The sequence below is a fragment of the Bos mutus genome, chromosome 14 (assembly GCF_027580195.1).
Source record: "Bos mutus isolate GX-2022 chromosome 14, NWIPB_WYAK_1.1, whole genome shotgun sequence".
Taxonomy (NCBI): Eukaryota; Metazoa; Chordata; class Mammalia; order Artiodactyla; family Bovidae; genus Bos; species Bos mutus.
Window position 1 is genome coordinate 26,869,364 of NC_091630.1, and position 22,816 is coordinate 26,892,179.

General features: G+C 37.8%; 1 protein-coding gene and 1 long non-coding RNA gene across 3 annotated transcripts in view; one reads left to right on the forward strand and one right to left on the reverse strand.

The window, feature by feature from the left end:
* The window catches only part of LOC138990689 (uncharacterized), a 128,219-nt gene extending 121,516 nt beyond the window's left edge, over positions 1 to 6,703 (forward strand). The window contains exon 3 of the long non-coding RNA XR_011466748.1: positions 6,328 to 6,703. This is a non-coding gene — a long non-coding RNA (uncharacterized lncRNA). The remainder of the gene's footprint in view (positions 1 to 6,327) is intronic.
* Positions 1 to 22,816, reverse strand: part of NUDCD1 (NudC domain containing 1) — a 93,181-nt gene that overhangs the window by 2,611 nt on the left and 67,754 nt on the right. For both annotated transcript variants that reach the window (XM_070382181.1, XM_005896975.3), the window contains one exon: positions 1,798 to 1,957. In XM_070382181.1, the coding sequence (XP_070238282.1) occupies positions 1,798 to 1,957 (160 nt within the window). The remainder of the gene's footprint in view (positions 1 to 1,797; positions 1,958 to 22,816) is intronic.

Genomic DNA, 22,816 nt, shown 5'->3' on the forward strand with positions numbered 1-22,816 from the left:
AATCACAGAGATGGCATTATGGTATCTTTTTTTTTCTTACCAAATAAATGGGAAAATGTTTAGAGGATGTTATTACAAAGTTATTTCAGGAGTGTGTGCATAATGCATTCTCACTTTGTAGATTATCAGTGGTATTTTTTTTTTGTTTTTTGAGCTCAGATTTTCTTTCATGTTTTTTTTTTTTTTTTTAATTTTATTTTATTTTTAAACTTTACATAATTGTATTAGTTTTGCCAAATATCAAAATGAATCCGCCACAGGTATACGTGTTCCCCATCCTGAACCCTCCTCCCTCCTCCCTCCTCATACCATCCCTCTGGGTCGTCCCAGTTATAATCAACACCAACACTTTAACAGGATTTGTTGTACTTCACCTCTCAGAAGTAGAGCCTTCAGATCAAAACAAAATCAAAAAGAAAATTCAAATATCTAATTTTAAAATTCCATTAGGATAACCTTTGAAAACTAATCTTTGAAAAAACAATCTTTTAAAAATTTATCTTTAGAGCTTAAAAGGGCTTTTATATTCTAAAGTATAAATCAGCAATTTTCAGGTTGGTATATGATTACTGAATGAATGTTTAAACCTGAGAGAGGAAGTATAACATTAATATAAATTGAGACCTCACCAAACAATGAATGACCAGAGGAACCATGAGCACAGGCAGATCAATGCTGGTTTTTTAAAAATTAAGCAGGGCTTGAGGATGAAAAAGTAGAAAGATACAGACACCTATTTGAGAGCCTAGAATTAACTCTCCAGGCTAATCTTGCCAAATTAATGTATATAACATCTCAAGACTACATATCTAATATAATGTTGATTTAACTCAAGCATAATAGAATTCCACTAAACTAGGATTTATGGATACAAAAGAAGGATCTGAAAATTAAGATAAAGCTTTCCTCTTACTTAAAAAATCAGGAATTTTAGTAGAAAGGCTAGAAATTATGTGGGTACATTATTCAATCAAACTATTTCAGGTCATAAAAATCCATTTGGAGTCTGAATTAACCACTTTAACAGCCTATATTACTAACTATAAAGGACAATTGAAAAAATATCTTCTATAATTAGGGTTGTGCATATATAGCAATTAAAATACATAGTTTTACTTCCTGCTGGCAGTTTAAAATAACCTTTCAATAAAGCAATAGCTGTGGTTAATTCATATAAAAAAATTTTTCCCACACAATACTAATGTATTTTGACATTAAATCAATTATTGCATAAATCTACAATTACGTAGTTCAAAATGTTTCAAGCCTTACCAGTATTTCCCTTTTATCCTACAGAATAAATTTCATTTCTGCATCACCATTTTCCCTAAGTGTTTGCATTATAATGGCTCTGTTTCACACTTAAGTGCCATGAAAGATGTCTCCTAATGTGCTTTTTAACCTTAGAGCAATTCTATGATTACTGAAGACTACTCTGAAGAAACCTGAATACAAGTTCCATGTAGGGTATTGCCAAGCCCCTTGTTCATATTCTAATACTGTATAGCTTAGCTGGAATAAGGAAGTAATTGATCGGAATGATTCAAGTGGTTAGATAAACACTCTGATTTGTATTCTGTGTTGATCTTCTACACAAACATAAAAACAAATTAGTCCTACTGTTCCAAAAGTACTAACATTCATCAACTATGTACAAGCAACCAAATTATAGCACAGTCAATCCAAATGTAATTAGGACAGCTCAAATTTAAATAAACCAAAAAAAAGAAACTTAGAAAAAAAAAAAAGACTAATTTTTGATATAACGTCAAAGGTTGTCAAAGAGCTTGCTTATACCTAAAGCATTGAAGGTTGCAATATGCTCCCACATATCATCCTGTTTGCTGGAGCGTGGCTGCCAGAGCAAGGCATCAACATCATGGCGCAAACAGAAGCAGGGCATTTCTTTAGGATCCACTATGACAGAGAAAAGGTACTGGTTGCTTCCAAGATTCACCTACAATTAAAAGTGACAAATAAAAAAATTATTTATTCAACAACAAATTATTGTAATTAATAATAATGATGACAACTGACACACAGAACTACACATCAGCAACTGTTCTAAACTTTTTTCATACTTAATCTCATTACCTCTTCTAATGCCCCTGGGAGAAATGTGCTAATGTTAGGTCTATCTTAAAGCTGAGGACAGTTAACTTGCCCATGGTCAGTCTGGTAATAAGCTATGCAGCTGACATTGAATCCAGAGTCCATGTTCTTAACCACTGCACTATATATACTATTTTCTCAACTGTTAGTAACTCATTTAAAACATAATATAAAGCACCAATTTTATAAGCAGAATATATTTTAAGCCACAATACAAATATGAAGTTTACAAATGCTAACTTACAATAATAACTACCAAGAATGATAGCTACTATGATTTATGAGCACATTCTGTATGTCCAGGCATATTATAAATATTAACCTCAATAACCCACAAGGCTGTTACTCTCTTTATAGATATTTGAGAGAGTATGAGTTACCTGTTCTAAGCTACACAGAAAAACCACAATGCTGGGGTTCAAACTTCAGATCTGTTTACAGTTATTAACTTCATACTGTCTATCTATAATAAAATGTAAATGTTTATTATGTTAAAACTTTTATGGCAATATTGATGGTTAAAGGAATTCATTTTAATACAAACTCATCAGGTTGAGACTCATAGTTGAATTCCATCTACAGGAACACTTTTCTTAATGGAAAGAAGTTACAGTGCTATTTTTCATTACAAATACTGTTTACTAGAGTTAAAAATGCCTAAATAACAGAAATCACACCAAATGTAGAGAACACAAAACACACAAAGTACTTATTAAAACTGAATTGTTGCCATGGGTTTTAGAGCAGACTAGAGAATAAAATCGGAGAAGGCAATGGCATCCCATTTCAGTACTCTTGCCTGGAAAATCCCATGGATGGAGGAGCCAGGTAGGCTGCAGTCTGTGGGGTCGCTAAGAATCAGACACAACTGAGCGATTTCACTTTCCCTTTTCACTTTCATGCATTGGAGAAGGAAATGGCAACCCACTCCAATGTTCTTGCCTGGAGAATCCCAGGGACGGGGGAGCCTGGTGGGCTGCCGTCTCTGGGGTTGCACAGAATCGGACACGACTGAAAGCGACTTAGCAGCAGCAGGAGCAGTGCTTGTTTTCTACAGAAGGGGGACGGGCACACAGGATTCACAGACCATTTCTTCTCTTTGCGTCCCTTTGCTCCTGAGAATCAATAGCTAAGTAAGGTCTACTTTCAAAGTCACTGCCAACTAACTGGCCTTTATGTTACATTTCATCATATTTTACTATCAAATTCCATTTTTTCTGTAGTTTCAAGTGTATTTCTATTGCCTTCAGTTTTATAGCTTTCTATGATACATATGTTTCAGCAAATAGTTTGAGGATCTGTCCCGCCAAAAGTGACCAAATTATCCCTTATATAAGATCTGGATCCTTTAAATATACTCAAAACCAAGTATTCAGGAGTTTTTAAAACAAATTATAATAAACTAGTCTGATAATTTACTGTGAGACAAAACATTCCTTTTAAATCAGATGATTTAGACTTCTATCTTTATATAGTAAGAGACTGTGATAGTCTCAATATTAAAGTCTAGCCTTCCTATTCATTTTAAAGTCCAGTAATCCATACAGCTAAAAAAAAAAAAAGTTAACACCATTTAAGATGTATGATACTTATTAGATTGTCAGCAGCCACGTTAGGAAAAGAAACTTATATTGCAACTTTTGAATGGAATTATAAGAGTAGAGAAAGAACTGCATATAAACACTGCTTTTAAGGTAACATCTAAAAAGTGTTTTCATTTTTCTCATGGTAGTTATTGGAATCTCCTGATAATTATTTATACCTTTTACTCCTTTTTCTCGCCTCACTGCAATAGCTCGGAGTTCGAGTGTGACACTGATGAGGCGTAACGACGGCAGACACCGTGGCCTGTTACTGATCTTACGGGATAGCAGTCTGTTTTTTTTTTTTTTTTTACCAGGAAGTATGATGTTAAATCTAGGTTTTTCTAGGAGGCAATTACCTTCAACTCCTAGTTTGCTAAAAATTTAATGGATGCTAAATTTTGTCAATTCTTTTTCTGCATCTACTAGAATGGTCAAATAGTTTTCTTCTTTAGTCTGATGATATGCTTATTTATGTTGATTGATATCTGAATGCTGATGAATCAGCCTTGACTTGCCTAAGTAATACTTGGTCATGATGTATTACCCTTTTTACTTATGGTTGGATTTCATTTACTAATGTTTTGCTGAGGACTTCTGCATCTATATTCATGAGGGATACTGGTTGATTTTTTCCAGTTTTCTTTTCTTGCCATATCTTTGCTATAAAGGGGTAATATTGGCCTCATAAAACAAGTTGAGAAGGGTTTCTTCCTCTTTTATTTTCTGGAAGTTTGTACAGAATTGGTATTTTTTCACTTGGTATAACATACCAGTGAAGTAATCTAGGTCTAGAGATTTGTCAGAAGGTTCCTAGCAGTAAATTCAATCTCTTTAACATATAACTAATAAGGCTTTCTATTTCTTTTTAAGTGAACTGAGGTAATGCTTGTTTTTCAAGAAATTAGCTTCACTTAAATTGTCAAATATATGAAAATAGTTATTCATAACATCCCATCATTACACATTAGTGTCTTTGGACTTGTACTGATGTGTCCATTTTTATTCCTGATATAGTATAATCTGTGTTGTCTTTTTCCTTGGCTCCTATGCCTACTATTTTATCTATTTTGATCTCATCAAAGGATCAGGTTATGATTTCACTTGTTTTATTATTTTTGGTTTTCAGTTTCACTGATTTCTACTCTTTGTAAGTTTTCTTTCTCCTACTTACTTTAGATTTAGTTTGCTCGTCTCCTAGTTCAAGATGGAAGCTTCAACTAGGAAAAGAATTATTATTCTCATTTAATTCTGTAATGGTCAGAGAACACTCTGATTCTTACTTTTTTAAATTTCTTGACATTTTATTGCCTAGAATATGGTCCATTTTGGTAAGTGGGATTTCAACTAGATGTATGTTACACTATTAGATTATTGCCCCACAGTTCTTGGATGCTGCTATTTTGTTTGTTTTTTTAATCCCACCCCACCTCCACCCTCTTTCGTTTCAGTTCTAATTTTTTCTATCCTTAAGTTCACTAGTTTTTTCCTGCTCATATATATTCGACCTTTTCAGTGGTGCTGCCTCATCTTCAGTGGTAGAAGAATCCTAATAGTCTACTCTTGATTTCCTGCCCCTACCCAGACCTAGGGATGGTGTTTTAAAAATTATTTTTATTTTCCCCCAGCTGCAGTGGGTATTCTTCTGAGCCCTTAAGATGCTAAGATTTGATGTTCCTCCCTCATCTGCTTAAGGTTTTTGCTACTTGCGTTCCTGCTGTCTTCCCCTGTCCCCAGTCCTGCTCATCAGGCTCTGGTCAAGGTCCATAAAGAGGATCTGTGAATCCGATGGGTTCTATACTTCTTGCTAGCCCCCCCTAGGCCTTTAGAGGTTTGTCGAATTCTTCTTACCTACTTACACGGTAAACCTTTCTTCTTCCCATGTTCAGATGAATCAGCTCTCCTATATAATCTCTTCTTGGTGGTACCTGTTTTTCCTTTATTTCAAACTCATTGGTTGCCATGTAACCTCAGGTCTCTGATAAATTTTTTTTAAGTAATGATTTTACAGATTATCCACGCTTTTCTTATTGTTACATTCGGAATGACATTCTTTCTAGATTCCTACACCCCAGACTGAATTGGAAGTCTCCTGGTTACTGTTTTAAACTTGCCTAAAAAAGCAAACCACTTTCAATGAGCAGACTAGTGATAGTTCAACATCCACAAAAGGTTCCCTATACCCAAGGAGGCAAAGCATAGGATCTCACATCTAGGCTTCTCCGAACATAATCAAGGGTAGATAATTAACTAAAAGGAAACCATCTTTTATCCAATGACTTAAGAAATGGTTAGATGTGTTTTGTTTTGGATAGGTGCCTCCCATACTGAATAACGGCTGGCCAAAAACAATATATTCTTTTGTTAAGTCTAAATGCCAAAAATAAACAACACATTCATACAGCCAGCAAAGAAGAGAAGCAAAAAACATACCCAGAGAGACTACAGTAAGCAGAAATCATAATATAAAGTGAGTAACAGGTATGAGCCGGAGAAGCAAATAAGATGATGATGTGGTAATAACAGCACAGTACAATACAGCAAGGGACACTTGGTTCTCAAGACAAATGAATACCTTGTCATGAGAACTGTGTTCTATTTTCCTAAACAAAATTTCACTTCTCTTTTTTAGGTCTAACTTGCAAAGGCATTTATTTACAGAATGATCGCCTATTTCTCTGAGATCTGAAGAGATTGTTTCCACTAGGCCATGTAGTCTCCACTGATGTTCCCAATAAATATCTATGACTTGAGATAATGAGAGGTCTTCTCTGCTCCTTGTAACCTCTAAAAGTCCAGACTAAAGGATTTTGTCAAAAATAAAAGGAAATCAAAATCAGATTACAAACTGGAGCAAACTAATTTTGCTAGTAAGTTAATTAAGTGAATGAAAATGAAGTGCAAAAGTGTAAAGGTACAATTAAAATTACATGTACTATTGTATGATGCTACAGAAACAAAAAAGCATAAGTAGAAAATGTTTGAAGAACAAGAGACATATCATTAATTTGAAGCAGCAGGGAAATAAGACATTATTTGGCATGGGCAATAACCTGTAAGAATCAAGGACAAGATGTCCAATTCAAAGGGAAAAATCTGCAACCTAGAATACTCAGCAAGATTATCATTTAAAATAGGAGACAGAGTGACTTTCTCAGAGAAGCAGAAACTAAGAGTACAGCAATACTAAAGCTATCCTAAAAGAAATACCGAAAGGTCTTCTCTAAATAGAAAAGAAGCAAGAAGATATAAGAAACAGGAAATCACAACTGGAAAGTAAACCACTTAAGCCAGTATAAAGATCAAAAAGGAAAAAGCATGTATTTGTGAAAGTGATTATAAACACGACGACGAGCAGAAGCATAAACAAAGATGTAAAAGATATCAAAATGGTAAAACGTGGGTAGGCAAAGGCAATGTGAGCGAGGACAGCAGGAAATGTATGGACAGACTTTTTTTTTTAAGAATGTGTTTGAACCCACTGTCTAAAGCAGTGGGAAATTATAGGAAGCAGTTTACATACTTGAAAAACAGGGTAACCATATATCATAAACATACAATAGATTCACAAAAACCAAAAACAGAACTACAACCATAAAATGAAAACATCAAATCACTAAAAGGAAAAAGGAAAGAAAAAAGAAACATAGAATCAACTGGAAAACAAAGTTTAAAATGGCAATAAATACACAGCACTCAGTGGACTGAATGCTCCAATCAAAAGACACAGAATGGTAGACTGGGTTAGAAAACAAGAGCCTACATTATGCTGCATACAAAAGACCCACTTTAGGGCAAAAGAAAAAGAATGAAAGTGAGAGGATAGAAAAAGATATTTCATACAAATAAAAATGATAGGAAAGCAGGGTTACAATACTTATATCAAGCAAAACAAATTTTAAAACAAAAGCCATAAAGAAGCACACTATATAAAGAAGGATACTATATACTGATAAAAGGGTCAGGATCAATTCAAGAAGAGAACTTTACACTTGTCAGCATATATGCACCCAATATAGGGACACCCAAATACAGGAAACAAATACTAACAGACATAAGAGAAAACTGATGGGAATACATTAATATCAATAGTAGGAAACTTTTATAGTTTCCTAATAGTGAAAGTGGAGAGTGAAAAAGTTGGCTTAAAGCTCAACATTCAGAAAATGAAGATCATGGCATCTGGTCCCACCACTTCATGGGAAATAGATGGGGAAACAGTGTCAGACTTTATTTTTCTGGGCTCCAAAATCACTACAGATGGTGACTGCAGCCATGAAATTAAAAGACGCTTACTCCTTGGAAGGAAAGTTATGACCAACCTAGATAGCATATTCAAAAGCAGAGACATTACTTTGCCAACAAAGGTTCGTCTAGTCAAGGCTATGGTTTTTCCTGTGGTCATGTATGGATGTGAGAGTTGGACTGTGAAGAAGGCTGAGTGCCGAAGAACTGATGCTTTTGAACTGTGGTGTTGGAGAAGACTCCTGAGAGTCCCTTGGTCTGCAAGGAGATCCAACCAGTCCATTCTGAAGGAGATCAGCCCTGGGTGTTCTTTGGAAGGAATGATGCTAAAGCTGAAACTCCAGTACTTTGGCCACCTCATGCGAAGAGTTGATTCATTGGAAAAAACCCTGATGCTGGGAGGGATTGGGGGCAGGAGGAGAAGGGGACGACAGAGGATGAGATGGCTGGGTGGCATCACTGACTCGATGGACGTGAGTCTGGGTGAACTCCGGGAGTTGGTGATGGACAGGGAGGCCTGGCGTGCTGCGATTCATGGGGTCGCAAAGAGTCGGACACAACTGAGCAACTGATCTGATCTGATCTGAGGAAACTTTACCACCCCTCTCACGTCAATGTATAGATCTTCTAGACAGAAAATCAGTAAAGCAACGGATATCCTAAATGACACAACAGAACAACAGTTAGAGTTAATTGATATTATCAAGATCAGTTCAGTTGCTCAGTCATGTCTGACTCTTTGCTACCCAATGGACTGCAGCACACCGGGCTTCCCTGTCCAACACCAACTCCTGGAGCTTGCTCAAACTCATGTCCGTCGAGTCCTCTGTCGTCCCCTTCTCTTCCCGCCTTCAATCTTTCCCAGCATCGGAGTCTTTGCCAATGAGTCAGTTCTTCGCATCAGGTGGCCAAAGTATTGGAGTTTCAGCTTCAGCATCAGTCCTTCCAATGAATATTCAGGACTGATTTCCTTTAGGATCAACTGGCTTGATCTCCTTGCAGTCCAAGGGACTCTCAAGAGTCTTCTCCAGCACCACAGTTCAAAAGCATCAGTTCTTTGGCTCTCAGTTTTCTTCACAGTCCAACTCTCACATTCATACATGACTACCGGAAAACCCATAGCTTTGACTAGATGGACCTCTGCCGGCAAAGTAATGTCTCTGCTTTTTAAAATGCTGTCTAGGTTGGTTGTAACTTTTCTTCCAAGGAGCAAATCTCTTTTAATTTCATGGCCGCAGTCACCATCTGCAGTGATATTGGAGCCCAAAAGAGTAAAGTCTCTCTCTGTTCCCACTGTTTCCCTATCTGCCATGCAGTGATGGGACCAGATGCGAAGATTTTAGTTTTCTGAATGTTGAGCTTTAAGCCAACTTTTTCACTCTCCTCTTTCACTTTTATCAAGAGGCTCTTTAGTTCTTCTTCGCTTTCTGCCACAAGGGTGGTGTCATCTGTGTATCTAAGGTTATTGATATTTCTCCTGGCAATCTTGATTCCAGCTTGTGCTTCATCAAGCCTGGAATTTCTCATGATGTACTCTGCACAGACGTTAAATAAGCAGGGTGACAACATATAGCCTTGACCTACACTCCCTTGCTGACTTGGAACCAGTCTGTTGTTCCATGTCCAGTTCTAACTGCTGCTTCTTGACCTGCATACAGATTTCTCAGGAGGCAGGTCAGGTGGTCTGGTATTCCCATCTCTTTCAGAATTTTCCACAGTTTGTTGGGATCCACACAGTCAAAAGCTTTGGCATAGTCAATAAAGCAGAAGTAGATGTTTTCCTGGAACTCTCTTGCTTTTTCGATGATCAAACAGATGTTGGCAATCTGATCTCTGGTTCCTCTAGTTTGTCTAAATCCAGCTTGAACATCTGGAAGTTCATGGTTCATGTACTGTTGAAGCCTGACTTGGAGAATTTTGAGCATTACTTTGCTGGTGTGTGACATGAGTACAACTGTGTGGTAGTTTAAATATTCTTTGGCATTGCCTTTCTTTGGGATTGGAATGAAAACTGATATTTTCCAGTCCTGTGGCCACTGCTGAGTTTTCCAGATTTTCTGACATACTGACTGCAGCCCTTTCACAGAATCATCTTTTAGGATGTGAAATAGCTCAGCTGCAATTCTATCACCTCCATTAGCTTTCTTTGTTCATAGTGATGCTTCTTAAGGCCCACTTGACTTCACATTCCAGGATGTCTGGCTCTAGATAAGTGACCACATCATTGTGGTTATCTTTTCTGTATCGTTCTTTTTGATGATCTTTTTTGTATAGTTCTTCTGTGTATTCTTGCCACCTCTTCTTAATATCTTTTGCTTCTGTTAGATTCATATCATTTCTGTCCTTTATTGTTCCTATCTTTGCATGAAATGTTCCCTTCGTATCTGTAATTTTCTTGAAGAGTTCTTTAGTCTTTCACATTCTATTGTTTTCCTCTGTTTCTTTGCACTGATCACTGAGGAAGGCTTTGTTATCTCTCCTTGTTATTCTGCATTCAGATGCTTATATCTTTCCTTTTCTCCTTTGCCTTTCACTTCTCTTCTCTTCTCAGCTATCGGTAAGGCCTCCTCAGACAACCATTTTGCTTTTCACATTTCTTTTTCTTGGGGATGGTCTTGATCACTGCCTCCTGTACAGTGTCATGAACCTCCATCCACAGTCCTTCAGGCACTCTATCAGATCTAATCTCTTGAATCTATTTGTCACTTCCAGTGTATAATTGTAAGGGATTTGATTTAGGTCATACCTGATGGTCTAGTGGTTTTCCCTACTTTTCTCAATTTAAGTCTGAATTTGGCAATTTTAAAGATACTAAAAATATTTTGGATGTAAGATATTACATCTAAAAAATACAGAATACACATTCTTTTCAAGTAGACATGGAACATTCTCCAGAACTGCCCATATACTAGGGTACAAAACCCAACAAATTTACAAGTATAAAAATTATCTCAAGCATCTTTGCTGACCACAATGGCATGAAAGTAGAAATCAACCACGGGAAAACAAATGAGGAAAAAAAAATTACATGGAGACTGAACAACATACTGCTAAAAAAGCCCTGGGTCAGTGCGGAAATTAAAAAGAAAATAAATACCTTGAGACAAATGACAGTCAGAACACAACCATACAAAATCCATGGGATACAGCAAAAGCAGTTATTAGAATGGTTCTTAGATACAGGCCTTCCTAGAAATACAAGAAAAATCTCAAATAAACCACCTAACTTACCACCTAAAACAATTAGAACAAGAACAAACAAAACAAAAGTCAGCAGAAGGAAGGAAATAATAAAGATCAGAGAAGAAATAAAATTAATAAAACCAAGAGTTGGTTCTTTGAAAGAGTAAACAAAACTGGCACACTTCTGGCTAGGTTCACCAAGAAGAAATGAGAGAGAACCCACATAAAATAAGAAATGAAAGAGGAGAAATATAACTGATACTGCAGAAAGACAACAAACATATAAGAATACTATGAACAATTACACGTCAACAAATTCGACAACCTAGAAGAAATGGACAATCTTCTAGAAATGTACAGCCCATCAAAACTCAATTTGAACAGACCAATCACAAAAGTGAAATACAATCTGTACTAAAGAAACTTTCTGCAAACGAAAGTCTAGGACCAGACGGCTTCACAGGCAAATTCTACCAAACATATAAAGAACTTCTACTAATCCTTCTCAAACTCTTCCAAGAAACTGAAGAGGAGGGAACACTCTCAAAGACATTCTATGAAGTCATCCTCATGCTGACACCAAAACCAGACAAAGATACCACTAAAATAAAAAATTACAGACCAATATCTCTGATATAGATGCAAAAGTTCTCAACAAAATACTAGCAAACAAAAACCAACAACACAAAAAAGATCACACACCACAACTAAGTGGGATTCATCCCAAGTTCACAAGGATGGCTCAACATTCGCAAATCAGTCAACGTGATATCAACCACATCATCAAAAAACGACACAAAAACCACATGGTCATCTCATTAGATGCAGGAAAAGGAAAGCATCTGACAAAATTCAACATCCATTTATGATAAAAACTCTTGTCAAAGTGGGTATAGAGGGAATATATCTTAACATAATAAAAGCTATTTATGACAAACCCATCGGCAATATAATACTTAACAGTGAAAAGCTGAAAGCTTTCAGCTTAAATATGTAACAAGACAAAGACACCCCTCTCACCATTTCTATTCTATTTACTCTTGGAATGCTTAGCCACAGCAGTCAGACAAGAAAGAGAAATAGAAGGTATCTAAATTGGAAGAGGTAAAACTGTTACTATATGCAGATCACATGGTACTATATACAGAAAGCTCTAAAGATTCCACACAAAAAATTACTAGAACTGATAAATGAATTCAGCAAGGTAGCAGGACATAAGATTAACACACAAAAATTGGTTGCATTTCTTTATACCAACAATGAAATATCAGGAAGAGAAAAAATTTTTAAAATATCTTTTAAAATCACAACCCCAAAATAAAATACTTAGGAAAAAGCCTCACTAAGGAGGTGAAAGACTTACACCCTGAAAATTATAAAACATTAATAAAGGCAACTGAAGATGATTCAAAGAAACAGATATATCTTGCTGTTGGATTGGAAAAATTAATATTGTTAAAGTGGCCATACTACTCAAAGCAGTCTACAGATTTAGTGCAATCCCCATCAAATCACCCATGACATTTTTCACAGAACTACAACAAATAAACTAAAATTTATATGAAATTATAAAAGCCCCAGCAATTGCCAAAGCAATACTGAGGAAAAAGAACAAAGCAGGAGACATAACCCTTCCAGACTTCAGACAATACAAGAAAACTATAGTGATCAAAACAGTGTGATACTGGCAGAAACAGAGATCTACAGATCAATGAAACAGAATAAAGAACCCAGAAATAAACCCATATCCATAAGGTCAATTAATCTTCAACAAAAATGGTAAGAATATAAAACAGGAGAAAGACAATCTCTTCAGCAAGTGGTGCTGGAAAAGTTAGACAGCTGTAAATCAATGAAGCTACAACATACCCTAACTATGTACAAAAGTAAACTCAAAATGGTTTAAAGACTTAAATATAAGACAAGATACCATCAAACTTCTAGAAGAGATCATAGGCAAAACATTCTCTAACATAAATTGTACCCATATTTTCTTAGGGCAGTCTCCCTAGGCAGAAGAAATAACAATGGAAATAAACAAATGGAACCTTACAAGCCTTGCACAGCAAAGGAAACCATAAATAAGACAACCCACAGAATGAGAGAAAATACTTTCAAACAATATGACAAATAAGCACTTAATTTCCAAAATATATAAGCATCTCATACAACTCAACAACAACAAAAAACAAAGAACCCAATTGAAAAATGGGAAGACCTAAACAGACATTTCTCCAAAGAAGAAATACAGATAGCCAATAGACACATGAAAAGATGCTCAACATCACTATTAGAGAATGCAAATCAAGACTATAATGAGGTACCATCCCATGCCAGTCAGAATGACCATCATTAAAAAGTGTACCAAAACACATGCCAGAGAGGATGTGGAGCAAAGGGAGCCCTGCTACACTGCTGGTGGGGATCTAAGTTGGTGAAGCCACTATGGGAAACAGCATAGTGGTTCCTCAGAAAACTAAAAAGAGAACTACCATAGGCTCTAGCAGTCCTACTCCTGGGCATATATCCAGACAAAATTATAATTCAAAGAGATATGTGCACTCCTACCTTCACAGAAGCACTATTCCCAACAGCCAAGACATGGAGACAACCTATGTGTCCATCAACAGGTGGAAGGATAAAGTTGTGGAACTCAGTCATAAAAATGAATGAAATAATGCCGTTTGAAGGAATGTGAATGCAATTAGAGATTATCACACTAAGTCAGAAAAAGACAAATACCATATGATATCACTTATATGTGACAACAAAAACTGCACAAACGATCCTATCTACAAAAAAGAAACAGACTCACAGGCATAGACAATGGACTTGCGGTTGCCAAGGGGGAAGGTGAACGGGCGAGGGACAGACTGGGAGTTTGAGGTTGGCAGATGCAAACTGTTACACAGAGAATGAATACACAAGGTCCTACTACACAGCACAGGGAACTATGTTCAATATCCTGGGATAAACGACAATGGAAAAGAATATAAAAAACATATGTGTATAACTGAGTCACTTTGCTATATAGCAGAAAAATCAACATTTCAAAAAAAAATAAAAAAGAGCAGATGCCACAAATCTCACTGAATTCACAACTCTGTTTACTTTGGTAGCTGAAAGTAAAATGGGACAGCAAATAAGAAGGAAGGAAAAGGATATCTGGGGAGGACACTGTCAAAGGTAAGAATAGTATCCAACAGCTTATTAGCAGTGGGAAAAAACAAATCATGCAGAACCAGAACTTTTTAACGGAGTAGACTGATACTACTTCGTGTAGGAGTAAAGAACCCAACTTAACATCCAATGCTCCTAGGGGTTTTACTATATAGACATACACAGCATGGTAATTAATGTTCATTCGAATGACATTCAACAATCAATAAAATGTTACTTTCTCTTCAGAATGCTCTATATAAGATTTTGGGTAAATAATAATTTTTCTAAGATTCCATTTTAAAAACAAGCCCTAAAGATAGTTTTAGCACTTAAATGAGAAGAATTAATTTATACTAGACAATTTATTTGAAAAACTCATTCTTTGTTAATGCCAAATAATCTTATTGCCTTAAAAAAAATGCTCAAATTCATAAAACACTTTGACCAATAAAACAGACTTCCTAATTTCTTCTATTCTCATGTTTATTATAGAAAAGGTAGCATTTATCTTTGAAATACCAATGAAGATTACAATTAGAGTAAAATGATGGTAGAGAATCCGCCTGAAATGCAGGAGACCTGGGTTCGGAGAAGGGATGGCAACCCACTCCAGTATCCTTGCCTGGAGAATTCTATGGACAGAGGAGCCTGGCTGGCTACAATCCATGGGGTTGCAAAAGAGTCAGAAATGACTGAATGACTTCACTTACTCATTCTCTATAGAAAAACTTGGAACGTGAATTTCAACTAGTCAACTGATTGTCTTTTTCTTCTCTTTGCAATTCTCTTCACTTAGCAATTAAAGACTTCTGAAAATCATATTAAACAAGCTTTAATCACTATTACCAAATTAAACTGGAAAGCAGTATTAAGGAAAAGGTTTTATCTATTCATAAATAATGTATCTCTTGGGAGGTCAGACCAAAAAGTTAATGACATGAAAACTTAATTCCAATTTCATATTCTGTACATAGAATAAATTACTAAAATTTACCCTGTTCTTAGGCTTCCCAAGTGGCTCAGGGGTAAAGAATCCATCTGCCAAAACAGGAGACTCAGGTTTGATTCCTGAGTCAGTAAGATCCCCTAGAGAAGGAAATGGCAACCCATTCCAGTATTCTTGCCTGGGAAATCTCATGGACAGAGGAGGCTGGTGGGCTACAGTCCATGGGGTAGCAAAAGAGTTTGACAAGACTTAGAGACTAAAACACCACCTCTGTTCTTATTCTTACTACCCATGAAGTATTGAGTTGATTTATATCTAATACTGAATAAGGAAAAACACTCCCCCCGTTTTTTTCTCACACTACTACCACACTCAAAACATTTCTGACACAGATATATAGTTTTTTTCACTTATCCAGCAATTCTCTGACACCAGGTGGGTGTCAATTAATTCAGTTCTGACACAATCTATGTGGAGGTAGCATCAGATTCCACAGGTTAAGTGCTCAGTCTCACAAGACTCCCCTGCTTCCCCTACCAAGCCACTTCAGATGCCAATCACAAATCCCAAGTTGCCACCTATACTTCTAACTGATTGACAATAAATCAAGAATTCCAAAGACCCTCTCCTTGGGTTCAATAATTTGCTAAAATGGCTCACAGAATTCAGGGGAACACTTATATTTATTAGTTTACCATAAAAGGATATGATAAAGGATAACTAAGAACATTCAGACAGAAGAGATGCACAGCAAAAGCTACCGAGGAAAGGAACAGAGCTTCCATCCCTTGTCAGGCACTCCACCCTCCTAGTATCTCTATGTGCTCAACTCAGAAGTTTCACAAGCTCTGTCCTCTTGAGATTTTTACAAACATTTCATCACATAGGCATGATCAGTCATTAACTCAGTCTCCAATCTCTCTCCTTCCTGGAGGTTAGGGGAAGAAGGCTATTGCTGAAAGTTCCAACCTTCAGATCTTGCTGTGGTCTTTCTGGTGACCAGCTCCCATCATGAAGCTATCTCGGAACCCACCAAGTACTGCCTCATTAGAGTAAAAGCCACTCCTATCACCTAGGAAATTCCAAGGGAATTAAGAGCAATGTTAGAAACCAGGATCAAAGACCAAAAACCTAGTGCTCTTATTACTTAGGAAATTACAAAGGTTTTAGGATCTCTGTACAAAGATTTTAAGATTTACTGATCTCTCACTGGGCAGAGATCAATAAATACTTTTTCATAGCTACATTATTTAATCCTATTTAATCTTCACTACCTGAGAATTCCCACCTTATGGAGGAAGAAACCTCAAACTCAAGTGGTTATGAGATTTAGGTTAAGAAGCTAATAACATATATATTCTGCTTGGTCAGTTGTGTTGGAAAGTTGTACATGTGTGTTATGTCTAAAATCGATGTCTGAAAACTACCAAAAGTCTTATAAAATCTTGACTTTAAGGCCAGTATGGCTTAATAAAAGTAAGCTAGGGGAAAAAATGGTAAAAAATGAGAGACAGTCAGTAATGGAGAGCAATGACTTTTAACTATGGTCTCAATACTGGTAGCAAAGTCAATTTAGTTAGACCAAGAAAACAATTTTCTATTTTACTTCACTAAAAATAGTATGGAATAGAGTACTAAGAAATATCTTGTACAAGACAAATGGGGTATCCCAGGTGGTGCTAGTGGTAAAGAATCCACCTGCCAATGCAGGAGATGAGGGTTCAATCCCTGGGTCAGGAAGAGCCCTGGATTAGAAAACAGCAACCCACTCCAGTACTTTTATTCATAAAATTCCATAGATAGAGGCACTTGGCGTGCTACAGTCCATGGGGTCACAAAGAGTCAGACACGACTGAGTGACTACAGTACTACACTGGGCTTCCCAGGTGGCAAAGTGGTAAAGAATTTGCCTGCCAACGCAAGGGAGGTCAAGAGATTTGCATGGTGCCATCCCTGGGTTTGAAGACCTCCTGGAGTAGGAAATGGCAACCCAGTCCAGTATTCTTGCCTGGAAAATTCCATGGACAGAGGAGCCTGATGGGCTACCATCCATGGGGTCACAAAGAGTTGGAATTGCCTGAGTGACTGAGCACACACAATAATGGTAGTACTGTTTCGTGAAATTCTTGCTTCAGATATATTCATGTTATATGTGTATATTGATCTCTCAATTCAAAATATTATTTTACACAGTGAGTCATAAAGCCTGCCTGTAGACCACAGTGAGGATCCTAGACATTATTCTAAATGTGACAAGATTGGAAGCCAGTATAGAGAGGAAAAAAACAGGGAAATGACAAAATCTAAGTCCTTTCCAAAGACTACTTTAACCTTCACAGAAAGTACTTACAAATTCAAATGGGAAGGTAAGTTTAAAATAGGGAAACCTGGTGGACACTATGTAATCACATTTAATGCCACAATAGAAGAAAAGCAGTAAATATCAACCAAGTACCTCCTAATGTGATACACTGGAAACATTATTTATATAAGGTTCCTGGAAAAAATGCAAACTCAGACTCTGACCTCGAGGAAGCATTGGAAATACTCTATAAAAGGTGGAAAACAAAGTCAGTGTCATAAGGCTGCCTGGTTGGATGTTCCAAACTAAAAGAGACTACAGAGACACCACAACTCGATGCAATATGACACACGTGATTGGATCCTGAATCAGGAAAAAAAGAATTGCTCTAAAGTATGTTACTTGAGCAATTGGTAAAATCTGAACTCTATATAAGGCAAAAGTATTAATGTATATCAATGTCAAATTTCCTGAATTGTATTGTATTGCGGTTCTGTAAGAAAATGTCTTTTTAGTATATATGTGAGGCACTGGGGTAAAAGGGCATGGTATCGTCAACTTACTCCTGAATGTTTAAAGAAAAAGAAATGGAGAAACAGAAAAAATGTGGCAAACTGTTAATAATTACTGAAATCTAAGTGAGGGATACTGTTATGGGCTGAGCTGTATCCCCTTCCAGATGCATATGTTGAAGTCCCAACCCTCAGTACCTCAGAATGTAACTATCTTTTTGAAGATCTTTCCAACTATAATTAAAGCACCAGGAGACTAGTTTTGCAAAAACTGCTGAAGGACCTTCTCCAAAAGGAAAAGAAAAGGCCACAATTAGAAACAATACATTAATAGGATAATACACCACAATCCAGTGCAAGTTATCCCAGGAATGCAAGGATTTTTCAATAACCACAACTCAATCAGTGTGATACACCACAATAACAAATTGAAGAATAAGAACCATATAATCATCTCCATAGATGCAGAAAAAGTTTTGACAAAATTCAACACTTTATGACAAAAACCCTTCAAAAAGTGGGCATGGAGGGAACATGCCTCAACATAATAAAGGCCATAAATGACAAACCTACAGCTAACATCATGCTCAATGGTGAAAAGCTGAAAGAATTTCCTCTAAGATCAGGAACAAGACAAGGATGTCCACTCTCTCTCCTTTTATTCAACACAGTTTTGGAAGTCCTAGGCATGGCAATCAGAGAAGAAAAAGAAATAAAAGGATTCCAAAATGGTGAAGTAGTAGTAAAACTGTCACTGTTTGCAAATGACATGATACTATACATAGAAGATCCTAAAGATGCTACCAGAAAAGTGCTAAAGCTCATCCATGAAAGTTACACGATACAAAATTAATAAAGATCCGTTGCATTTCTATACACTAACAAAGAAGGGCTCAATGCAAAGATGGGCTCAGTAAAGGACAGAAATGGTAGGGACCTAACAGAAGAAAAAGATATTAAGAAAAGGTGGCAAGAATACACAGAAGAACTGTACAAAAAAGATCTTCACAACCCAGATAATCACGATGGTGTGATCACTCACCTAGAGCCAGACATCCTGGAATGTGAAGTCAAGTGGGCCTTAGGAAGCATCACTACGAACAAAGCTAGTGGAGGTGATGGGATTCCAGTTGAGCTATTGCAAATCCTGAAAGATGATGCTGTGAAAGTGCTGCACTCAATATGCCAGCAAATTTGGAGAACTCAGCAGTGGCCACAGGACTGGAAAAGGTCAGTCTTCATTCCAACCCCAAAGAAAGGCAATGCCAAAGAATGCTCAAACTACTGCACAATTGCACTCATCTCACACGCTAGCAAAGTAATGCTCAAAATTCTCCAAGCCAGGCTTCAACAGTACATGAACCGTGAACTTCCAGATGTTCAAGCTGGTTCTAGAAAAGGCAGAGGAACCAGAGACAAAATTGCGAACATCCGCTGGATCATGGAAAAAGCAAGAGAGTTCCAGAAAAACATCTATTTCTGCTTTATTGACTATGCCAAAGCCTTTGACTGTGTGGATCACAATAAACTGGAAAATTCTGAAAGAGATGGGAATACCAGACCACCTGATCTGCCTCTTGAGAAACCTATATGCAGGTCAGGAAGCAACAATTACAACTGGACATGGAACAACAGACTGGTTCCAAATAGGAAAAGGAGTACGTCAAGGCTGTATATTGTCACCCTGCTTATTTAACTTCTATACAGAGTACATCATGAGAAACGCTGTGCTGGAGGAAGCACAAGATTGCCGGGAGAAATATCAATAACCTCAGATAAGCAGATGACACCACCCTTACGGCAGAAAGTGAAGAACTAAAGAGCCTGTAGGAGACAGGAAGAATAAAACGAAAGCAGGCCCCAGCAAGGGCTGCAAAAGAAATTTATAATTATTGATAAACTGGATGCTATAACGCATGAGACTCTCGGAACAAGTCCAGAGGGAACAGTTCACAATCTTGAAAACAAGATATGATCCTGGGGTCGGAAAACCCACCCCAGACTGTTTCTCAACTGGCGTCTCAGAGTCACATCTTTTACGTATCTGGTGGAAAGTCTATAGATAAGAATATTAGTCTTAGTTATTGATTTGTTATTGATTAGTTTCCTAATTACTCAACAGTTAATGATCATTCTGTTCTTTTGCCCTGAAGGCCACATGAGTTATAGTTTAACTCCCCGTTTATTCTTTCCTTCACGGCTGAAAGTATAATAAAGCTGCTTGGATTCAGTTTCAGCGCCTTCACCTTGGAGCGGTGTTGGTCCCCTGATCCTCGCTTTTCTCTGAATTCTTGTGTCTCGTTTCTCATTCTCTTACCGTATTGCACTTTTGGAAACCCTGCTTGTCAAGCTGGACTTGACAGAGCCTCTTGATGAAAGTGAAAGAGGAGAGTGAAAAAGTTGGCTTAAAGCTCAACATTCAGAAAACGAAGATCATGGCATCTGGTCCCATCACTTCATGGCAAATAGATGGGGAAACAATGGAAACAGTGTCAGACTTTATTTTTCTGGGCTCCAAAACCACTGCAGATGGTGACTGTAGCAATGAAATACGCTTACTCCTTGGAAGGAAAGTTATGACCAACCTAGATAGCATATTCAAAAGCAGAGATGTTACTTTGCCAACAAAGGTCTGTCTAGTCAAGGCTATGGTTTTTCCTGTGGTCATGTATGGATGTGAGAGTTGGACTGTGAAGAAGGCTGAGTGCCAATGAATTGATGCTTTTGAACTGCGGTGTTGGAGAAGACTCTTGAGAGTCCCTTGGACTGCAAGGAGATCCAACCAGTCCATCCTAAAGGAGATCAATCCTGGGTATTCATTGGAAGGACTGATGTTGAAGCTGAAACTCCAATACTTTGGCCACCTGATACGAAGAGCTGACTCACTGGAAAAGACCCTGATGCTGGGAAAGATTGAGGGCAGGAGGAGAAGGGGACAACAGAGAATGAGATGGTTGGATGGCATCACTGACTCGATGGATGTGAGTCTCAGTGAACTCCGGGAGCTGGTGATGGACAGGGAAGCCTGGCGTGCTATGGTTCATGGGGTGGCAGAGAGTCAGACACAACTGAGCAACTGTACTGAACTGAACTGAACAAAGAAGGATCAGAAAGAGAAATTAAAGTAACAATCCCATTTACCGCTGCATCATAAAGAATAAAAAGCTAGGAATACCTACCTCAGGAGACAGAAGACCTATAGGTGGGGAAACAGTGGAAACAGTGTCAGACTTTATTTTTCTGGGCTCCAAAATCACTACAGATGGTGACTGCAGCCATGAAATTAAAAGATGCTTACTCCTTGGAAGGAAAGTTATGACCAACCTAGATAGCATATTCAAAAGCAGAGACATTACTTTGCCAACAAAGGTTCATCTAGTCAAGGCTATGGTTTTTCCTGTGGTCATGTATGGATGTGAGAGTTGGACTGTGAAGAAGGCTGAGCGCTGAAGAATTGATGCTTTTGAACTGTGGTGTTGGAGAAGACTCTTGAGAGTCCCTTGGACTGCAAGGAGATCCAACCAGTCCATTCTGAAGGAGATCAGCCCTGGGATTTCTTTGGAAGGAATGATGCTAAAGCTGAAACTCCAGTACTTTGGCCACCTCATGCGAAGAGTTGACTCACTGGAAAAGACTCTGATGCTGGGAGGGATTGGGGGCAGGAGGAGAAGGGGACGACAGAGGATGAGATGGCTGGATGGCATCACTGACTCGATGGATGTGAGTCTCAGTGAACTCCGGGAGTTGGTGATGGACAGGGAGGCCTGGCATGCTGCGATTCATGGGGTCACAAAGAGTCGGACACGACTGAGCAACTGATCTGATCTGATACTCCAAAACCTGTAAGATGCTAATGAAAGAAATCAAAGATGATACAAGTAGATGGAAAGATATATCAATTTTCTTGAATTGAAAGAATCAACATTGCCAAAATGACCATACTACCCAGCAATGCACAGATTCAATGCAATCCTACCACAATTACCAATGTCATTTTTCATAGAGCTAGAACAAAAAAAAATCTTAAAATCTGTATGAAGTTACAAAAGACACTGAGTAGTCACAACTACCTTGAGAAAAATGGAGCTGGAAGAATCAGGCTATACTGCAAAGCTACAGTCATCAAAATGGTATTGTACCAGTACAAGAACAGAAATATAGATCAATGGAACAGGAGAGAAAGCCCAGAAATAAACCCACACACCTATGGTCAATTAATCTACAACGGAGGCAAGATCTTTCCAGGTTGCTCAGTGGTAAACAATCTGTCAGCCAATTCAGCAGAGGAGGGTTCAATCCTTGGGTTGAGAAAATTCCCTGGAGAAGGGATAGGCTACCTTCTCCAGTATTCACGGGCTTCTCTGATGGCTCAGACAGTAAAGAATCTGCCTGGAATGCAGGAGACCTGGGTTCAACCCCTGGGTCAGGAAGATCCCCCCGGAGGAGGTCATGGCAACCCATTCCAGTATTCTTGCCTGGAGAATCCCCCATGGACAGAGAAGCCTGGTGGGCTACAGCCCATGGGGTCGCAAAGAGTAGGACGTGACTGAGCGACTAAGCATAGCGCACATAATGCATTAACACATAAAACAGAAAACAGCACGATCTTCTCAGGCCTCAAAAAACAGCAGGGGAAGAAAGAGGTCTCAGGAAACTTTTGGACTTTCCTGGTAGCTCAGACAATAAAGAATTTGCCTGCAATGGAGGAGACCGAGTTCAATCCCTGGGTCAGGAAGATACTCTGGAGAAGGAAATGGCAATCCACTCCATT